The sequence below is a fragment of the Hypanus sabinus genome, chromosome 12, assembly GCF_030144855.1.
Source record: "Hypanus sabinus isolate sHypSab1 chromosome 12, sHypSab1.hap1, whole genome shotgun sequence".
NCBI classification, from domain to species: Eukaryota; Metazoa; Chordata; class Chondrichthyes; order Myliobatiformes; family Dasyatidae; genus Hypanus; species Hypanus sabinus.
In genome coordinates this window covers 30,031,436-30,051,033 of record NC_082717.1, presented here as the reverse complement: position 1 = coordinate 30,051,033, position 19,598 = coordinate 30,031,436, and the positions used below count along the sequence as shown (strand labels likewise).

Genomic DNA, 19,598 nt, shown 5'->3' with positions numbered 1-19,598 from the left:
CAACATCTACATGCTTAACAATTTCCTGCAAAGATAATTTATAGTTCTCTTTGGACTTAGGGAAATGAATTTTATTTGGCCAGATTATACTTACTCAGCTTTTACTCTCCTTCTAATGCAATAACAAAAGATTAGTAGAGCCAGTAGGAGTAGGATTATTGGGATTCCTAGTCCCAATACCAGGCCTATCAACAACCGGTTATAGTTGATGTACTTTGAACCAGCGGTGACTGTGGCATTGCCTGTTCGTGTGTGAAAGAGAAGTAAAAGTTTTATGTAAATATATCATATTAGAAAACAGTTTACTATCAATAATAGCAGTTTTAACTCTCTTGCAGTGAAATGCAATTAAATTATTTTTAAAAGATATTTCTCTCTCCATCAGAATTCTTCCTCTAAATAGAGCTTTGAGTCTGTCACATGTGGTCAAAACCAGTGCCAGTTTTGATCATAGGAAGTTGCCAGTAGGTCACTATGAAGGGAAATTATCAGTGATCCTACTAGGTGTGTGCAATGAACTGGAATTGATTATAGAGAGCTTAAGGTAAAGGAACCTTTTGTGACAAGTAATCATAATATGATAGAATTTACCCTGCAATCTGGAAAGGAGAAGCTGAAATCGGATTCTCAGCATTGCAGCAGAGTAAAGGGAACGGAGTTGCTGCCAGAATTGATTAGCAAAGAACATGATGATGGCAGAGCAGCAATGGCTGGAATTTCTGGGAGCTATTTGGAAGGTGCAGGATATATGCATCCCAAAGATGTATATGTGTTCTAAAGGCAGGATGACACAACTGTGGCTGACAAGTCAAAGCCAACATAAAAGCCAAAGAGAGGACATGTAATAGAGTAAAAAATTAGTGGGATGTTAGAGGATTTGGAAGCTTTTAAAAACCAATAGAAGGCAACTAAGAAAGTCATAAGGAAGGGAAAGATGGAATATGAAGGTAAGTGAAGCAATAATATTGCAGACGATACCAAAAGTTTCCTCAGATACATACAGTATAAAAGAGAGATGAGAGTAGGTACCGGACTGCTGGAAAATGATGCTCAAGAGATAGTAATGGAGGACAACAAAATGATGGATGAACTGAATGAAATACTTTGCACCAGTCTTGTGGAAAACACAAGCAGTATGAGAGTATCAGGAGGCATGTGACGAGATCTTAAGGATTATTCTAAAGTGGACTGTTCCTTTAACAAGAGAGAGAGAGGGAGCAAACAGCTTGTGTGCTAATTCAGCAGCAGAGAGAGAGAGAGAGAAAGTCTGTGAGTTGCCTTGGAAACTGAAAGGCAGAGCTATATGATGGACAGCTCGTGTTCCGCATTTGTGAGATATATACAAGGTCAGTTGACTCTTTAAACAGACACACAAGAGACACACGACGCCAGAGGCAAGGAGGACACTGGTGAGCTTTGTGTGCCCATGACAAGGGTGGGGCTTTTGCTCACAGTCTGGACAAAGGAGTGATCGGTGGGGAGCTATTGGTGTGTTTAACCCTGGCCTGGGTTGATAGCTCACTGTGGAAAACCGGCATTCCTGCTTCTGTGGTGACAAGTTGGTGAATTTAAATAAGTTTCGGGAGCAGGAGGACGATGTGGAGGATCGGCATCAGCATTGGCATTGGGAAAACAAAGCAACTCCCTATCTCTCTCTCTCTCCAACTCTATTCTACTCAAATTCCAGAACTGAACTGATTACTTATCATACCACCATAAGACTGTATCACCTAACCTCCTGAGCTGGGAAGCTTGGGAACTTTATTTACTCACTTATATATCCATATACTCTGCTAATCTGTTTACCTTATCTTGATTTATATTACTTTATTCATGTAGTTACTAATAGAGTTTATAACAGAGGACTCCGACTCCAGGTGTGTCCATTTCTGCTAGTTCTTTTTAACCCATTACGGGGTACGTAACAGGCAAAAGTGTGTGAAGTTCTACGAGGGAGAAGGTTCTTGAGAAACTGAAGGGTAGATAAGACATCTGGACCAGATGGTGTACACTCCGGGGTTCTGAAAGAGGTGGCTGAAGAGATTGTGGAAGTATTAGTAATAATCTTTCAAGAATAGATTCAGGCTTGGCTCCAGAGAACTGGAAAATTGCAAATATCACTCTACTCTTCAAGGGAGAGAGGCAGAAAAAAGAAAATTGTAGGCCAGTTGGTCTGACCTCAGTGACTGGGAATATGTTGAAGTCGATTGTCAAGGGTATGGTTTCGGGATACTTGGAAGCACATGACAAAAGACAGTATTCTGCAGTTTCCACAAGGGAAAATCTTGCCTGACTAATATGCTGGAATTCTTTGGAGAAATAACAAGCAGGATAGACAAAGAAGAATTGGTGGATGTTGTGTACTTGGATTTTTAGAAGGCCTTTGACAAGTTGCTGCATGTGAGGCTACTTAACAAATTAAGAGCCAGTGGTATTCCAGGAACGATGCCAGCATGGATAGAGGATTGGCTGATTGGCAGGAGGCAAAGAGTGGGAATAAAGGGAGCCTCTTCTGGTTGTCTACCTGTAGCTAGTGGTGTTCCACAAGGGACTGTATCCGATGGCTTCTTTTTACGTTATCTGTTAATGATTTGGATGAAGAAATTGATGGCTTTGTAGCCAAGTTTGAGAACGATACAAAGATAGGTGGAGAGGCAGGTAGTTTTGAGGAAGTAGAGAGCTACAGGAAGACTTAGATTAAGAGAATGGGCAAAGAAATGGCAGATGGAACACAGTGTCAGGAAGTGTATGGTCATGCACTTTGGTAGAAGAAATAGAAGCATAGACTATTTTCTAAGTGGAAAGCAAATTTAAAGATCTGAGGTGCAAAGGGACTTGGGAGTCCTTGTGCAGGATTCCCTAAAGGTTAATTTGCAGGTTGAGCTGGTGATGAGGAAGGCAAATGCAATGTTAGCATTTATTTTGAGAGGACCAGAATATAAAAGCAGTGATGTAATGTTGAGACTTTATAAAGCACTGGTGAGGACTAACTCTGATCCTGCATCTTATGGTCTTATGAAGTGTGTGTACATTTGCTGGCATATCATAGCAAGATATGAACAATTATAAACATTTCTGATGTCGACAGATCATGTCCATGAATTGGAGAACATCACACAGCTTTCCTGGTGCAAGATCACTGACTTGTCTCCAGCCTCCTGGACATTCTTAGCATGATCCACAATACCTGGAAAAATAGTTTGGCAACGCATGCATGCTAGAAACAAGCAGAAGAGTTTGTTGCTTTCATGCAGTCCTGTTGCACAAGAACAGATGAAAACAAATTTGATGTGAGGTCTGTTTATTTGGGCTATGCTCATCTCCGATACTTTGTGTTATACATCCAGTCAAGGTGGCACTGTGCTGAGCTGCAATGTCAGGCTCATAGGGATGGTTTTGGGGGCAGTGTGGGGAGTTAGGGGAAAGGGAGGCAATGAGGGGCAGTAAATGAAGAGTGAGGAGCAGGTGCCAGAGCCCAGGTCAGGACCTTCCATGCTGGAGTGCTGGAGATCCCTGTGGACAGATGCTGGGTCAGCAGGCGCTGAGATGAAGACCAGTTATCACTGTGATCAATGACCGAGGCTGTAGGTGGGCCCTGTGGCTAACGGCTGGTGACCTCCCCCCCTCCCACCCCCCGCCCCCAGCCCAAGGCCAGAAGTCCTGGTTCATAGGATTGTGCAAGTCCAGGGTTTGAAGCTCAAAAACCAGTGATCAGCGAGTCCTGCAGTTGGAGTTGCCGAGTCTGAAAGTGAAGGCCCGGTGGTCAAACCCCATGGGCTCCCGTGTCTGGAAATGGAAGCCTAATGCCTGTGAGTTTGCAAGTCCAGGTCAGGGAGCCGAGGCTGGAGGCTTATCTGTGTGAGTGGGTGGGAGGGCCAGAAGGGGCTTGATTTGTTGTTCTTGTTTTGTTGCTGATATTGCTTGTGTTGTTCTGCTGGACATTGTGGGCATGCTATGTAAGCACCAGAATGTGTGGCGGTTCTCGTGGGCTGCCCCCCAGCACATCCTTAGGTTGCGTTAGTTGTTAACGCAAATGATGCATTTCTCTGTACAGAATCAATAAGTGAATCTGAATCAATCTCACACGGTACTAGAGCTGGTAACAACATCAAGCATCCTGCAACTTAGTATGAGCATAAGATACTGAGTTGCCCACACCACCTTACAGCAGAGGTTGATGGGTCCTTAGTCAGTCAGAGCATGAAGGGTTTCTGGGAGAAGGCAGGAGATTGAAGCCGAGAGGGAAATAGATCAGCCATGATGAAATGGCAGTGCAGACTCGATGGGTCAAATGGCCCAATTCCACTCCTATATCTCACAGTCTTGGGATCATACATCCCAGGAAGCAGTTTCCTGTTTCTGTTCCTTTCTTCATTGATCAGCTCTTTGTTTTTTGAATCCCTTGGTCACAAATGAATAATATATTACTCAAACATTTTCCAAGCATTCAGTAAAATGAAAAATTGCATCAACTAAATCACGTTATGCTTCTCCTTTGTTCATGTTTTCCATATGCCTTTCCCTGTCTTTGTTCAGGGGTTGCCAACCTTTATTCAGCCACAGGGTCTTACAATTAACTGAGGTGTCTGTGAACCCCTGGTTCACGTTCATTAGGCTGTACCTGGCTCCAGAGAGCTAAAGGCATGGAAGTTAGGTTATCTGATAATTATTCAGAGGCCTGGAACATTAATGGAAAAATCTAACTTTGAATCCCATCAATGCAGTATAGTTGCTCAGGTGTAATTAGGAACAGGAAATAACTGCTAAGTTTGCATTTATTGTTTCATTAACAAATTAACTTCTGATCGAGGCAGCCCATTTTTTTATAGTATCATCTCACCATCAGTGATAACACAATGGCTCAGTAACAACTCCGCAACAGCAGTGGCTGAATTGGCAAGGGTGGCATCATGGCTGATTCCTATTCCAAGAGCCACTGACATTTCCCTGAACAATATTCTGCCATCGGGCAGATTTCTGGAGTGGTATAGCAAGTTGTGGCATTCCTCCTGTATGCTGGCCATTCAGACAATAGGCAAGATTGAACCATAAATTTTATCCAGCCTCTTCCCCCAAAGTCAGCAGGATCTCCATGTCCCAAGCCACACCGCTTTCTTTGGCTGTCCCCTACACCCTCTAAAAACTTTCAGTAACGAGTGGAACTGAAAAGTGTGTTATTTTGCTGTCTTTGATGTCCCCTGCACCCTCTAAAAACTTTCTGTAACGAGTGGAACTGAAAAGTGTGTTATTTTGGACGTTAGGGGACAACTGCTGCAGTTAATTTATCAGACTGGAACACCGAAAACAACTGAGGAACTGAACTGGAAAGATAAGCTACTTGTATTACTTGCAATACAAGCTGATACTTGTTCAAACAAGTTGCTTAGTTAACAGGATGCCTTTCAATTGTTTTACATAACATATCTTTCAATAGGTTAAGATCCTACTGTAGCATGTTTGGGATTCCAATTCAGCACTTCCATTACAAATGCACTTGTAACCACCATAAGTGTTTTTGCACAGTGCAGCTCCACGACAAACTGCTTCTCCACTGGCACATTCATTTAAGTCTGTAAAAGACATGAAAAGCAAAATTATTTTAGTATGTACGGCAACATTAAACCAATAGTTTAGCTAGACATAAACAATCATTTGGTGCTAGTTCAAGAAGAATGGAGGGTTATGCCAGTATTCTGTTTGATATTCTCTTTACAAGCAAAACCTTTACAGCACAGATTAAATGGCAAAATAAACTTTTTGTGAGATCTCCTAACTTGCAGAGCCCAGTCAGTTCAGATTGGCGACAATATCTCCTCCACAATCCCCGTCAGAACAGGAGCACCACAAGGCTATGCACCTGGTTCTCTGCTCTGCTCACTTTACATCTATGACAGTGTGGCTAAGCACAGCTCCAATGCCATATTTAAATTTGCTGACGACACCGCTGGCATAGGCCAAATCAAAGGTGATGACTGAAAATCTGGCTGAGTGGTGCCACAACAACAACCTCTTACTCAATGTCAGCAAGACCACGGAGCTGATTATTGACATCAAGAGGAGGAAACCAGAGGTCCATGAGCCGGTCCTCATTGGGGCAGAAATGGAGAGGGTCAGCAACTTGAAATTCCTCTTTGTTATCGTTTGAGAGGGCCTGTCTTGGGCCCAACAGACAAGTGCAATTACGAAGAAAGCACAGTAGCAACTCTGCTTCTTTAGGAGTATGCGAAGATTTGGTATGATATCTATACCTTGGCTAACTTCTGTAGATGTGTGATGGAGAGTATATTAACTGGCTGCATCACTGTCCTTGAACAAAATATAGTGGTACAGGAGCTTTAGGATTCACACCACCAGGTTCAGGAACAGTTGTTCCTCACAGCCATTAGGCTCCTGAATCATATAACCATATAACCATATAACAATCACAGCACGGAAACAGGCCATCTTGGCCCTCCTAGTCCGTGCCGAACTCTTAATCTCACCTAGTCCCACCTACCCGCACTCAGCCCATAACCCTCCACTCCTTTCCTGTCCATATACCTATCCAATTTTACCTTAAATGACACAACTGAACTGGCCTCTACTACTTCTACAGGAAGCTCATTCCACACAGCTATCACTCTTTGAGTAAAGAAATACCCCCTCGTGTTTCCCTTAAACTTCTGCCGCCTAACTCTCAAATCATGTCCTCTAGTTTGAATCTCCCCTACTCTCAATGGAAACAGCCTGTTCACGTCAACTCTATCTATCCCTCTCAAAATTTTAAATACCTCGATCAAATCCCCCCTCAACCTTCTACGCTCCAATGAACAGAGACCTAACTTGTTCAACCTTTCTCTGTAACTTAATTGCTGAAACCCAGGTAACATCCTAGTAAATCATCTCTGCACTCTCTCTAATTTATTGATATCTTTCCTATAATTCGGTGACCAGAACTACACACAATATTCCAAATTTGGCCTTACCAATGCCTTGTACAACTTTAGCATTACATCCCAACTTCTGTACTCAATGCTTTGATTTATAAAGGCCAGCGTTCCAAAAGCCCTCTTCACCACCCTATCTACATGAGACTCCACTTTCAGGGAACTATGCACAGTTATTCCTAGATCTCTCTGTTCCTCTGCATTCCTCAATGCCCTACCATTTACCCTGTATGTTCTATTTGGATTATTCCTGCCAAAATGTAGAACCTCACACTTCTCAGCATTAAACTCCATCTGCCAACGTTCAGCCCATTCTTCTAACCGGCATAAATCTCCCTGCAAGCTTTGAAAACCCACCTCATTATCCACAACACCTCCTACCTTAGTATCATCAGCATACTTACTAATCCAATTTACCACCCCATCATCCAGATCACTTATGTATATTACAAACAACATTGGGCCCAAAACAGATTCCTGAGGCACCCCGCTAGTCACTGGCCTCCATCCCGCTAAACAATTATCCACCACTACTCTCTGGCATCTCCCATCTAGCCACTGTTGAATCCATTTTATTACTCCAGCATTAATATCTAATGACTGAACCTTCTTAACTAACCTTCCATGTGGAACTTTGTCAAAGGCTTTGCTGAAGTCCATATAGACTACATCCACTGCCTTACCCTCGTCAACATTCCTCGTAACTTCTTCAAAAAATTCAATAAGGTTTGTCAAACATGACCTTCCACGCACAAATCCATGCTGGCTACTTCTAATCAGATCCCGTCTATCCAGATAATTATAAATACTATCTCTAAGAATACTTTCCATTAATTTACCCACCACTGATGTCAAACTGACAGGTCTATAATTGCTAGGCTTCCTTCTAGAACCCTTTTTAAACAATGGAACTACATGAGCAATACGCCAATCCTCCGGCACAATCCCCGTTTCTAATGACATATTAAAGATCTCCGTCAGAGCTCCTGCTATTTCTACACAAACTTCCCTCAAGGTCCTGGGGAATATCCTGTCAGGACCCGGAGATTTATCCACTTTTAAATTTCTTAAAAGCGCCAGTACCTCCACCTCTTTAATTGTCATAGGTTCCATAACTTCCTTACTTGTTTCCCACACCTTAGACAATTCAATATCCTTCTCCTTAGTGAATACCGAAGAGAAGAAATCATTCAAAATCTCTCCCATCTCCTTCGGTTCCACACATAGCTGACCACTCTGATTCTCTAAGGGTCCAATTTTATCCCTCACTATCCTCTTGCTTTTAATATAACTGTAGAAACCTTTCGGATTTACTTTCACCTTATTTGCCAAACCAACCTCGTATCTTCTTTTAGCTTTTCTAATCTCTTTCTTAAGATTCCTTTTACATTCTTTATATTCCTCGAGCAATTCCTTTACTCCATGCTGCCTATATCTATTGTAGACACCCCTCTTTTACTGAACCAAATTTCTAATATCCCTTGAAAACCATGGTGCTCTCAAACCTTTAACCTTTCCTTTCACCCTAACAGGAACATAAAGATTCTGTACCCTCATAATTTCACCCTTAAGTGACCTCCATTTCTCTATTACATCCTTCCCATAAAACAACTTGACCCAATCCACTCTCTCTAAATCCCTTCGCATCCCCTCAAAGTTAGCCTTTCTCCAATCAAAAATCTCAACTCTAGGTCCAGTCCTGTCCTTCTCCATAATTATATTGAAGCTAATGCTATTGTGATCACTGGACCCGAAGTGCTCCCCAACACATACATCTGTCAGCTGACCTATCGCATTCCCTAACAGGAGATCCAACACTGCCCCATCTCTAGTCGGTACTTCTATGTATTGTTGCAAAAAACTATCCTGCACACATTTCACAAACTCTAAACCATCCAGCCCTTTTACAGAATGAGCTTCCCAGTCTACGTGTGGAAAATTAAAATCTCCCACAATCACCACCTTGTGTTTACTACAAATATCTGCTATCTCCTTACACATTTGCTCTTCCAACTCACGCGCCCCATTAGGCGGCCTATAATACACTCCTATCAGTGTTACTGCACCTTTCCCATTCTTCAATTCCACTCAAATGGTCTCCCTAGAGGAGCTCTCTAATCTATCCTTCCAAAGCACCGCCATAAGATTTTCTCGGACAAGCAATGCAACACCTCCTCCTCTGGCCCCTCCTACTCTATCACACCTGAAGCAACTAAATCCAGGAATATTTAGTTGCCAATCACACCCTTCCTGCAACCATGTTTCACTAATAGCTACAACATCATAATTCCAGGTATCAATCCACGCTTTAAGCTCATCCACCTTTCTTACAATGCTCCTAGCATTAAAATAGATACATTTAAGATACTCTCCATCTCCTCCTCTCTTTCCATCCCTAACAATGCATTCAAATTTATTATCCTTTTCTTTCTTCTCCCCTACATCTTCGGGCTGAGCGCATCCCTTCTCCATCACCTGCCTTTCCTCCCTCACACACTGTCTATTTACTTGCTCCACTGGTGAACTAACCTCCTCTCCCATAGTCTCCTCAAATAGTCTCCCGCCCCCCCATCTTACTAGTTTAAAGTCCGCCCTGTAGCCCTAGCAAACCTCCCCACTAGGATATTGGTCCCCCCACCATTCAAGTGTAACCCGTCCTTCTTGAACAGGTCACTCCTGCCCCAGAAGAGGTCCCAGTGATCCAGAAACTTGAATCCCTGCCCCCTGCTCCAATCCCACAGCCACGCATTTATCCTCCACCTAATTCTATTCCTACTCTCACTGTCGCGTGGCTACCTTTGCGGTCCTTCTTCTTAACTGCCTTCCTAACTCCCTATACTCTTGTTTCAGGACCTCTTCCCCTTTCCTTCCTATGTCATTGGTACCTACATGTACCACGACCTCTGGCTCCTCACCCTCCCACTTCAGGATATCTTGGACGCGATCAGAAACGTCCCGAACCCTGGCACCAGGGAGGCAAATTACCATCCGGGACTCCCGGTCACCTCCACAGAAATGCCTGTCTGAGCCCCTGACTATTGAGTCCCCTATTACTATGGACCTCTTTCTTCTAACCCTACCCTTCTGAGCTACAGGGCCGTCCTCTGTGCCGGAGGCTCGGCCACTGTCACTCCCACCAGGTAGGCTGTCCCCCCCAACAGTACTCAAACATGAGTACTTATTGTCAAGGGGTACAGCCACTGGGGTACTCCCTAGTACCTGCCTCTTCCCCTTCCTGACTGTAACCCACCTATCTGCCTCCCGTGGTCCCGGAGTGACCACCTGCCTGTAACTTCTCTCTATCACCTCCTCACTCTCCCTGACCAGGCGAAGGTCATCGAGCTGCAGCTCCAGTTCCCTAACTCGGTCCCTCAGGAGCTGCAGTTCGGCGCACCTGGCGCAGATGTGGACGTCCGGGAGGCTTGGAGACTCCAGGATCTCCCACATCCGACACCGAGAACAACAAGCTGCCCTCACACTCATACCTCCCAAATAACTGAAAATACAAGAACTAAAAGATAAGCCTACTGTGCCCTCTTCCGCCTAAGCCCTCTGAGCCCAAGTCCTACACTCTGCGCCCGGCTCACTCCGCTGCCCGCAAACGAAGCTGTCCGCTTCTTAAGGCAGCGTTCTTTATATATCTTCCCTCCTTCCCGGGCCTCCTTCATGCGCCTGCACAGTCCCACCTCTCAGAACTCCGATCTGAGAAGCAATTGGACAATTTGAAAATGGCCGCCGCCGCACTTCCTCTCAAGCCTCGCTGTCCTCTTCCAAAAGCAGATAACTTCACTCACCCATCACTGATATTGTTCCCACAACCAAAGGACTCACTTTCAAGGACTTTTCATATCATGCTCTTGATATTTATTGCTTATCTATTTATTTATTCATTATTGTTCTTATTATTATTACTATTTCATTTTTTTTTCTTGCACAGTTTATTGTCTTTTGCACACTGGTTATCTGCCCTGTTTGTGCGGTCTTTCATTGATTCTATTATAGTTATTGGATTTATTGTGTATGCCTGCAAGAAAATGAATTTCAGGGTTGTATATGGTGACATATACAGTATGTGCTTAGGTAATAAATTTACTTTGAACTTTGAGTCCTTCTTCTCTTTTTATCTGTACAGACAACAGGAAAATAGATCTGTGAAGCTGAGTTGGATCCAGGATGCCATGCCTGGTGAAAGGATATTATACACAAATTGATCATCTAGGGCAGAGATAAATTAATGCCCCAATATCTCATCAGGCAAGCCAGCTTAGTTCAAAAGGATTTAGTTCCCTTGATGACAGGAAAACAACATCTATTGTCTAAAGGGATACTGGTTAGATCTCAAACAGTTCAATACATCCACTTAAGAATGATTTTAAAACCTTAGAAAAGGTGCAAAGGAGGTCTACAAGAGACAAGACTTTATAATCAAGAACAAGGAAATGTCATAGGAATTAAACAATTACTTGTCTTCACAGAGAAAAACACACAAAGCTTAACAGATGTATTAGAGGATGAAGCGTGTGCTGAGAATAAGGAACCAAAGATTTAGTAAAGATAACACTACAGAAGCTGATGAACTTGCAAGCTGATAAATCCCCAGGACCAAATGATTTATATTCTAGAATGATGTGGCTTAAAAGATAGTGAATGCTCAAGTTATCATTTACCAAAGTGCTGTAGATTTTGGTAATGCTGTGGAAAGGAGAGTAGAAAAACTGATCCACTAATGAAGAAAACAAACAGGGAAATATTGACTTTTTAACCTATTAATGTCAGTGGTAGGGAAAATGTTAGACTCTATAATGAAAGATGGAGAACAACTTTAAAAGAATAAATAGATTTAAAATTCAAGTTCATTGAGGATGTGACTAATAGAATATTTAAAAGAGAAACAATGGATATAATATATTTGGATTTTTGTAAGATCTAAGTATCTCTGGAGGAAAATGTATGTTGAAATTTTGGGCCAAAATCCTTCACCAAGAAGATCAGGTCAGGTCCTGATAAAGGGTCTTGGTGTGAAATGCCATCTGTTCATTTCCTTCACAGATGCTGCCTGACCTGCTGAGTTCCTCAAGAGAAAGAAAAGTAAGTTTTAAGTTACAGAGAGGAAGGGAGAGGGATTGGTAGGAAAAAAGGAGTATATTTAGCAGAGTGGGGCTCAGGTTGTTTAGTTGATAAGCCATTGTTGAAGCCATTTAGTTGATAATTTAATGAGGGTATTTAAAGAGATATGCAAAAGCCATAATTAATTATTGGACAAAGAGCAAATTTCTCTTTCCATAGATGCTAACTGACCTGATGAGTGTTTACAGTAATTTATGTTTTTATTTCATAGTAGATCCCAATATTATTTTCCCTTTCACAAAATGTTGACATTCAACTATCAATCAGATGACTTCATCAATTGTTACATTACCTGGGATGTGGGACCTCAGCTGTAGGAAAGGTTGGAAAAGTTCAGACTCTTCTTCTAGGAACAGAGAAGGCTAGGAGATGATAGCAAGTGGTGACCTACTAACAAACACAAAACGCTGGAGGAGGAATAAACAGTCAATGTTTCAGGCTGAGACCCTTCATCGGGACTGATGAAAGGACTCAGCCTGAAACACTGAATCTTTATTGCTCTGCGTAGATGCGCCTGACCTGCTAAGTTCTTCCAGCATTCTGTATGTGCTGCTCTGGATCTCTAGCAGGTGCAGAATCTCTTGTGTTTATGGCGAACAGGAAGGGGTTTTGTAGATGATGAATGATTTTGATAGGATAGGTGAACTCTGTTGTGTGCTTTTTTCACAATTATAAATAAATAGAGTTTGTTTTTTATTGAGGGTGGTCAGTTGGTGCACTCTATCTGAAAAGATGGTGAAAACTGATTCTATAAGAAGTTTCAAAAGAGAGTGAGCAAGTACTGTAAGAAAAAATGTGTGATTAAACAGTTAACTTGTCAATGTAGATTAAAGGACACAGTGACTTCCTTTTGTACGAAGTTATGTTTAAACTGAAGAGTTAATAACCTGCAGTTGGGTGTATAAGATACAATTCAAAACTTTGCAGATTATATGAACCTCACAATTACAATAATATAAAGTTCAGGATGATAGACGTCAGACAAATTAATTTTATTGTAGGGAAATGCTTAGGTACTTCGTTAGAAGCATGCCAATAAAAAAAAATAAAATGGTACAGTTTTAAGGAGGGCAAGGGATGCCGGAGAGACCTGGAGGCATACATACATAAATTTATTATTTTGGTAGGACATGTTGAAAAGGCTCTTGGGAAGCACATCTGATCCATGTTTTTATTACATGTAAAGTTTTGCCAAATAATTGATGTTCTACTCAACCTTTATAAAACATTGATTAGGCTAATACATTTTGTTCAATTCCAAACACAACATTTTGGACAAAATACCTAAATCTTACAAATGATGCAGAAAAAAGGCTGCTGGAAAGGTAAAATGGTGGGAAGGCCAATTACTTAGTTACTAAGAAAATTGAAACTACTCCTTATAGTTTTCCTGAGAGCGGAGGTATTTGGAGGAGAATTAATGCTCATATTCGTAAACATGAATAAAGAAATGTTTCCAGTAATTGATTTACTGGTAACTAGTCGATGCAGTTATAAGAAGACAGACAAAAGAACGATGATCAAAATTAGATGTTTATCTCCAATATTCCAAGGGAACTATTCCGTACATAACAATTATTCACTCTTCCATGTACACCAACACCCACTGACCTTTCCACAGGGCTTTCCCATGAATTGCTGGTAATACAATACCTCTCCTTTTATTCTTTTCTTCCCACTATCATTACTTGAGTCATTTAACCTGTTTTAGTTTCCACCCTCTCCACCCTATCACTGACAATCCAGTCCTTCTCTCCATCTGTTCTATAACTTCTTTCAATTCTGATGAAAGGTCATCAGCCTGAAGTGTTGAGCATATTTTCTCTGCAGAAGTATGTTGACCTACTGAATATTTCTGGCATTTTTTTTGTTTATATACAAAGATGGATTAACTTTGGTTTGAGGAATTTTTTGCTAAAGGTCACTGAGTTTGGACTATATATATTTGAATATATCTGCATTTCATGTTGGAAAACAAATATTTTACCTAATTGACTTGCACAGTGGTCTTGTTTGTAAACCCTGGAGCTTGGTAAATTTTATTGGAACATTAAGCATGTAAAAGAAGTAAGAATCCATAGTGGAAATGATCCAAACCCGGATTCTTGGGATCTGATCTCCATGACTCTCAAGGGCAGGGGGTTCCAACCTTCTTTATTACATGGACCCCTGCCATTAAGGAAGAGATTCGTAGACTCCAGGTTGGGAACCCCTGCTCTAGAGTAACTAGGTAACAATATACTACTTTTGAAAGCTCTGATGTTAACTCCATTCCCAACACCAACATCATCCCCTACAACCATCACTCCCACAACCTCAAAACAATAAAACTATCAACAAGCAGTGCATCATTGCCTATTACAGGAGGTGCTGGCAATCTTAAGGGGCATAAAGGTCAATAATTCACCTGACCGTGAATATCCCAGAACATGGTGGGAAACAAGGGTAGAAGTTGCTGAAATTCTGGCAGTGACAGTGGTACCAGAAGACTTGGGGTGGGGGTGGCTAATATTGTGCCTTTATTTAAGAAGGGCTGTAAGGACAAACCAGGGGAATTTAGACCAGTGTGCCTAACATCAGAGATGGGAAGATTATTGCAAAGAATTCTGAGATTCAGGAGCCAGCTGCATTTGGAAAGGCAAGGACTGATTAGGCATAGTCAGCATCATTTTGTGCTAAATAACTCAATGATTCTGACTTGGTGGTAAAGGACTGTGTCTTCAGGAGTGAACTGTTTCATGACATTTTATGAAAGCTGATAGACTGTGATGCCTTGTGAATGACAAAGGTTCTCAGATGTTTAATAATTTCTGTATTATAGTTGCTCAAAAGTAAATCTATGTTGAAAATACATTTAGAGTATTTTTTGTCTTGGAAGCTTTCTCAACAAGATCCAAGTGTGATCCAAGATGGCGGCGCGACGCAGCTTGCAGCAGCCACTCCGGAACTGATTATCTGTTATTTGTGAAGTGGGGTGCCGTGTGCAATCATTATTGATTGAAAACAGACGTGGAAGCATGGAGAAACATCGGGAAATTCCAGAAAGACCTTCTTCGTTGCTGCTGCTGCTGTGAGGTCCGGGACTCTGCCGGGAAGAACAGGCCCCCAGTCCTCGGGGTCACGTTGCCGATGGCCGTTGGTAGGACCGGCTTAATACGCTCAGCAGAGGATGATGCTTGGAGAAGCTGTGTCGGAGGGGATGGTCGTCGGCTCGGAGGTTCGACGGACTCAGGTCACTTTCGGTGTGTGCTGTGTCTGCGAGGCTGAGTCGGGCGGCGCCTTGGAAGTCCACAGCGGGGGTATTCCCTTCTGCCACCGGCGTGGGATGGCAAGTCTGTCAGGACCCTGGGGACTTGTGGAAACTGGTGATTTCTTTTGAACTTACAGTCCTTTAACATCTTGGACTATTTTTACTGTGCCCATTGTCTGTTTTTTTTATCAATTATGCTATCGTTTGCATTGTTGTAACTATATGTTGTAATTATGTGGTTTTGTGCAGGTCTTGTAGCTTTATTTTTTGGTCTTGTTTTGTCTAGTGGCTTTGGAGCTCCTTTCCGGGGAACGTGCTAGATGGTAGCGCGATATTAATACGCAGCAGCCTCTCTGGACTCTGGATTGTGGATTGCCAAATGTTATGTGGATTTTCTGGTGTAGTCTGTTTTGTCAGATGCTTTTCTGATATCATTCTGGGGGAACGTTGTCTCAATTTTTAACTGCATTGCATTTGTGGTTTCTAAATGACAATAAACTGAATCTGAATCTGAACAAGATGGATGTATTGCTAATTTATGCAAATGACATCTTAATGAATAATGTTTGCTTGATCCAGTGTTTCTACTCAGATGCCGGACTGAAGACTTTTAAAAGCACTTTGCCTTTATCAATGGTATCAACTCATTTTGAAGAACACCATTCACTTGTGCTTTCTGTGGGATAAAAATTATCTCTGTCCTTTATATGGTCCACTTTCTCCATTTATTTGATTTGGTGTAGTCCACATACGTTTTCCTGGGGTAAGTCTGCAATGCCAAAACTCTACCTCCTATAAGCTGTCAGCAATCTATTGTTTCCATACACCAGTGAAATCATCCATTTCTTGCTGAATAATTTCTTAAATGAGTGGACTGCAAACATATGTTCTTTATGCTGAATGGTTCTGCACATTACTGAGTGCATCACATTGTAATTTTTTTCATGAAATCAGCACTCTCTTCTCTACTGAACTGACTCCAAAATACATTGGGTGTGCGCCTGCGGAGCCTATTAGTGATCACTCCACCAGACACTGAGGAAGCATTGCATTTGCATGGAGTGGCCTTTCAGGAAAATATTAGCTGTTACTTTGCCTGACCTACTGAGAGTATTAGTGCCTGGCTGTTTTGAGGAATGGAAATAACTGGGCAAATAGATCTTTCCCTGTTTGGGATTGATTACAAAATCAGCTGTACAACATACACTGGCCATAAGCTCAAACTGAACTCGAACTTGCAGACAGAAAAAGACAAGCAATTTGAATATATTTCCATTACTTCATTTAACCTGGAGAACAAATGCAAAAACAGTGTTCTGTAATCTCAGTTGAGCAGTTAATCTTGATTTACTGATTAAATGTGGAGGAAAAAGTGACTTACGATGATACTTTATTAAACAGAAGCACTCTTTATTGCACTTGTTCAAATAGAATTAAAGTACAGCTGTTTTGCTTTGATATGAAACTTAATAACGTACCTTCTACTGAAATACGTGATGGCTGAACTCCATAGTATTCAGCAACTTGAATCAAAAAGTCCCGAACAAACCAGTGAGGTGTATCACTGGAAACATTCACGTGGTATTCAGCTGAAGGGCCTCCATCTGGGAACGACTTTAAACTGAGATTGTAAAATTTATTTTCAAATCCTAGGCTCAGAATATTATTAAGCTGTAAAAGCAAAAAAAAGATGAAATTTACACAATGAAAAAATGTAGCTAGCAATCTAATATTTTAAAATCTATTTCAAAAGCAACATAGCAACACAAGTGGTAAATGTAATATGCATTGAATTCTGGCATTTTTCCTTTTCTGTTTTTATTGACTCTGACAATTAAAATTACAAGTTTTATTCTTACTTATTATGACCAAAGTGCATAATTTCTCCCTAGACTTGATCTTAACAAAGTCTTGTCATTCATTGGAAAGTGTATGAGGCAAGCAGAATGTATGAGAAATGGCTGTATGCTGCAAATGAATAAGAAAAATCTCCACATGGTTACGGGGGTTATGACTACGTAGTTTGCAGATGACACAAAAATTGATGGTGTTTTCGATAATGAGGGAGGTAGCTTTAGACCACAGAATGATATTGATCAGCTGGAAAGTTGGTACGGTGAAGTGTGAAACGATGTATTTTGGCAAGCCAAAAATAGAGGATCCTGAGAATTATTGAGGAACAAAGAGATCTTGATGTATATTAAAACATCCTTAAAGATGGCAACACATGTAGATGGTTTGGTGAAAAGGGAATACAGGATGCTTGCCTTCATTAGGTGAGGCACAAAAGTATAAGAGCAGGAATATCTTGACACAACTTCATAAAACACTGATTGGGTCACATCTGGAATATGTTGTGCATTTCTGGTTGCCATGACATAAGAAGGACATGATTACTCCAACAATCGTTCAGAGAAGACTCACCATAATGATGCCTGGGGCAAAATGTTTCTGTTATGAAGAGGCTGACGGAGAACCCGCTAGAGATATACAAAGTTATGAGAGGAATAGATTGAGTAGATTGGCAGTGATGTTTAAGACCAGGGACGACAGATTTGTCAGTTATGAAAGGTTTATAGGGAGATTTGAGAAAGAACTTCTTCTCTCAGAGGCTGATTTCAGTCAGACAACGATAAATTTATATCTTTATTAAGCCTCTGGCCAATCCTCAGTTTCTCAATATATTGGCAAAATATTTTGTACATTAAATCAGGAGTTTCAATAGTACATAAAAATTGTGATTCGTAAGGAACCTAGGGTATTTTGATCTGATACGAGCTGAAACTGAAATTAGTGTATGCAGCATTCAAGTACCAGCAATCGTGCTGTTTATCATGGAAACATAATCAAGGAGAGTAATTTTTGCACAAAATCACTTTGATGCACTCAAAGATTACATTGCAAACTGTGTTTTATTTGCAAAGGGAGAATGTTAAAATAAAATAAATTTCAGTGAATGAAATATGCATCTCACCTTTTCAGCATATTTTTTAGCCTGGTCCTTAAATGAAGCACTGTTAATGTTCAAGAGGTCTTCAGATTTCTTTAAACTTTTCCAATTAAGTGTACATTTGAATATGTTCCAACCTAAACAGAAAGCATACAATTCTGGAACAAGACTTGCCTAGATAATTGACATTGAATTTTATGTCTTATAATATTGCCACACAATCCTTTAAACTTAAGTATTTCTCTAATGGGAAATAACAACTGTTGGTTTATAGAATCAACTTTACATTTCTTTGGTTCTTTCTCATTAGCAAAAGATACAATTTTCACATACAGTACATTAAACTTTACCAAACCAAGTGAAGTGTCCCCATATTGTGATGAGTGGGAAACGTTAGCTTGTCAGTTCCCCTACAAAGCTCTTGTGTAGCTATCGGAAATACTAAAGTTCTGCTGGATTCATTAAGACTGACTAGTAGAAAGTTCTGAGAAGCTAAAATATCACATTGAACAATCAACACGGGTCTCAGACGAAAAAAAATAATAGTAACAATACCTGGTGGATTTAAAGTTTCATCTGTAAAAAGAATCAAAGTAAGTATATTATTAAATGGTCTAAAAGAAAAATGTACAATGTACTCACATCGTATTCATCTGAAAGCAAAGATGGAATTAGAATTCTGTAATATATCAAAATTCCATTTGATTATAATATTTATTTGAAATGATCACTTTTTATTGTGATCTTCCTCTGAAGTAACAGTCTTGATTTTGTCTTTTGTAAAAATGATTTGCGGAAGTTCATCAAAGCAAATATCAGGAAATGAGTATGTGTGACAGATTATTATTGAGTACCTGTCTAGCTTTAATATCTATGGTGAAATTCTCCCCATTTAGAACCCTTAAACTGTAAAATACTGCCTGAGTTTACATTGAGCTTTGTTAGAACACTGTGGTGCCTGAAACAATGAGATCGGAATGGGAAGGCTCAGATTCTGCACTTATGTGCAGAATTAACTTCACAGAATTCAATCCTTCCCTTTTTTTCGGTATCAATTTCAGATTTTCAGCATCCACATTATTTTGTTTTGTGAGTGTTGTTCACTACTTCTGCCCTAGGAAGATGAAAGTTAGATCCTGAATTTTATCCTCTGTCGGGCTGGTGCAGGATTCAGCAAAAGTTCTTGTCAATGAAGGCAGGTTTTCTGGCTGATAGGTCAATACATCATACATAACCTTCAGCTTCCTTCCTTCAACTTCCTCACTTGAATCATCTGTGATATAAACTAACTGGTTGCATCTCCATCTGCTAAGGGGGTTGGTGGGGAGCTGGTCTACTGCACAGG

The 19,598-nt window shown here is 40.9% G+C and overlaps 1 protein-coding gene across 1 annotated transcript in view; it reads right to left on the bottom strand.

Moving 5' to 3' along the window:
* LOC132403325 (neurogenic locus notch homolog protein 1-like) overlaps positions 1-19,598 on the bottom strand; it is a 38,396-nt gene that overhangs the window by 2,370 nt on the left and 16,428 nt on the right. Inside the window, exons 6-10 of the mRNA XM_059986776.1 lie at positions 18,809-18,829; positions 18,278-18,390; positions 16,782-16,974; positions 5,448-5,570; positions 95-242 (exon numbers count right to left, since the gene is read on the bottom strand). Of these exons, the coding sequence (XP_059842759.1) occupies positions 95-242; positions 5,448-5,570; positions 16,782-16,974; positions 18,278-18,390; positions 18,809-18,829 (598 nt within the window). The remainder of the gene's footprint in view (positions 1-94; positions 243-5,447; positions 5,571-16,781; positions 16,975-18,277; positions 18,391-18,808; positions 18,830-19,598) is intronic.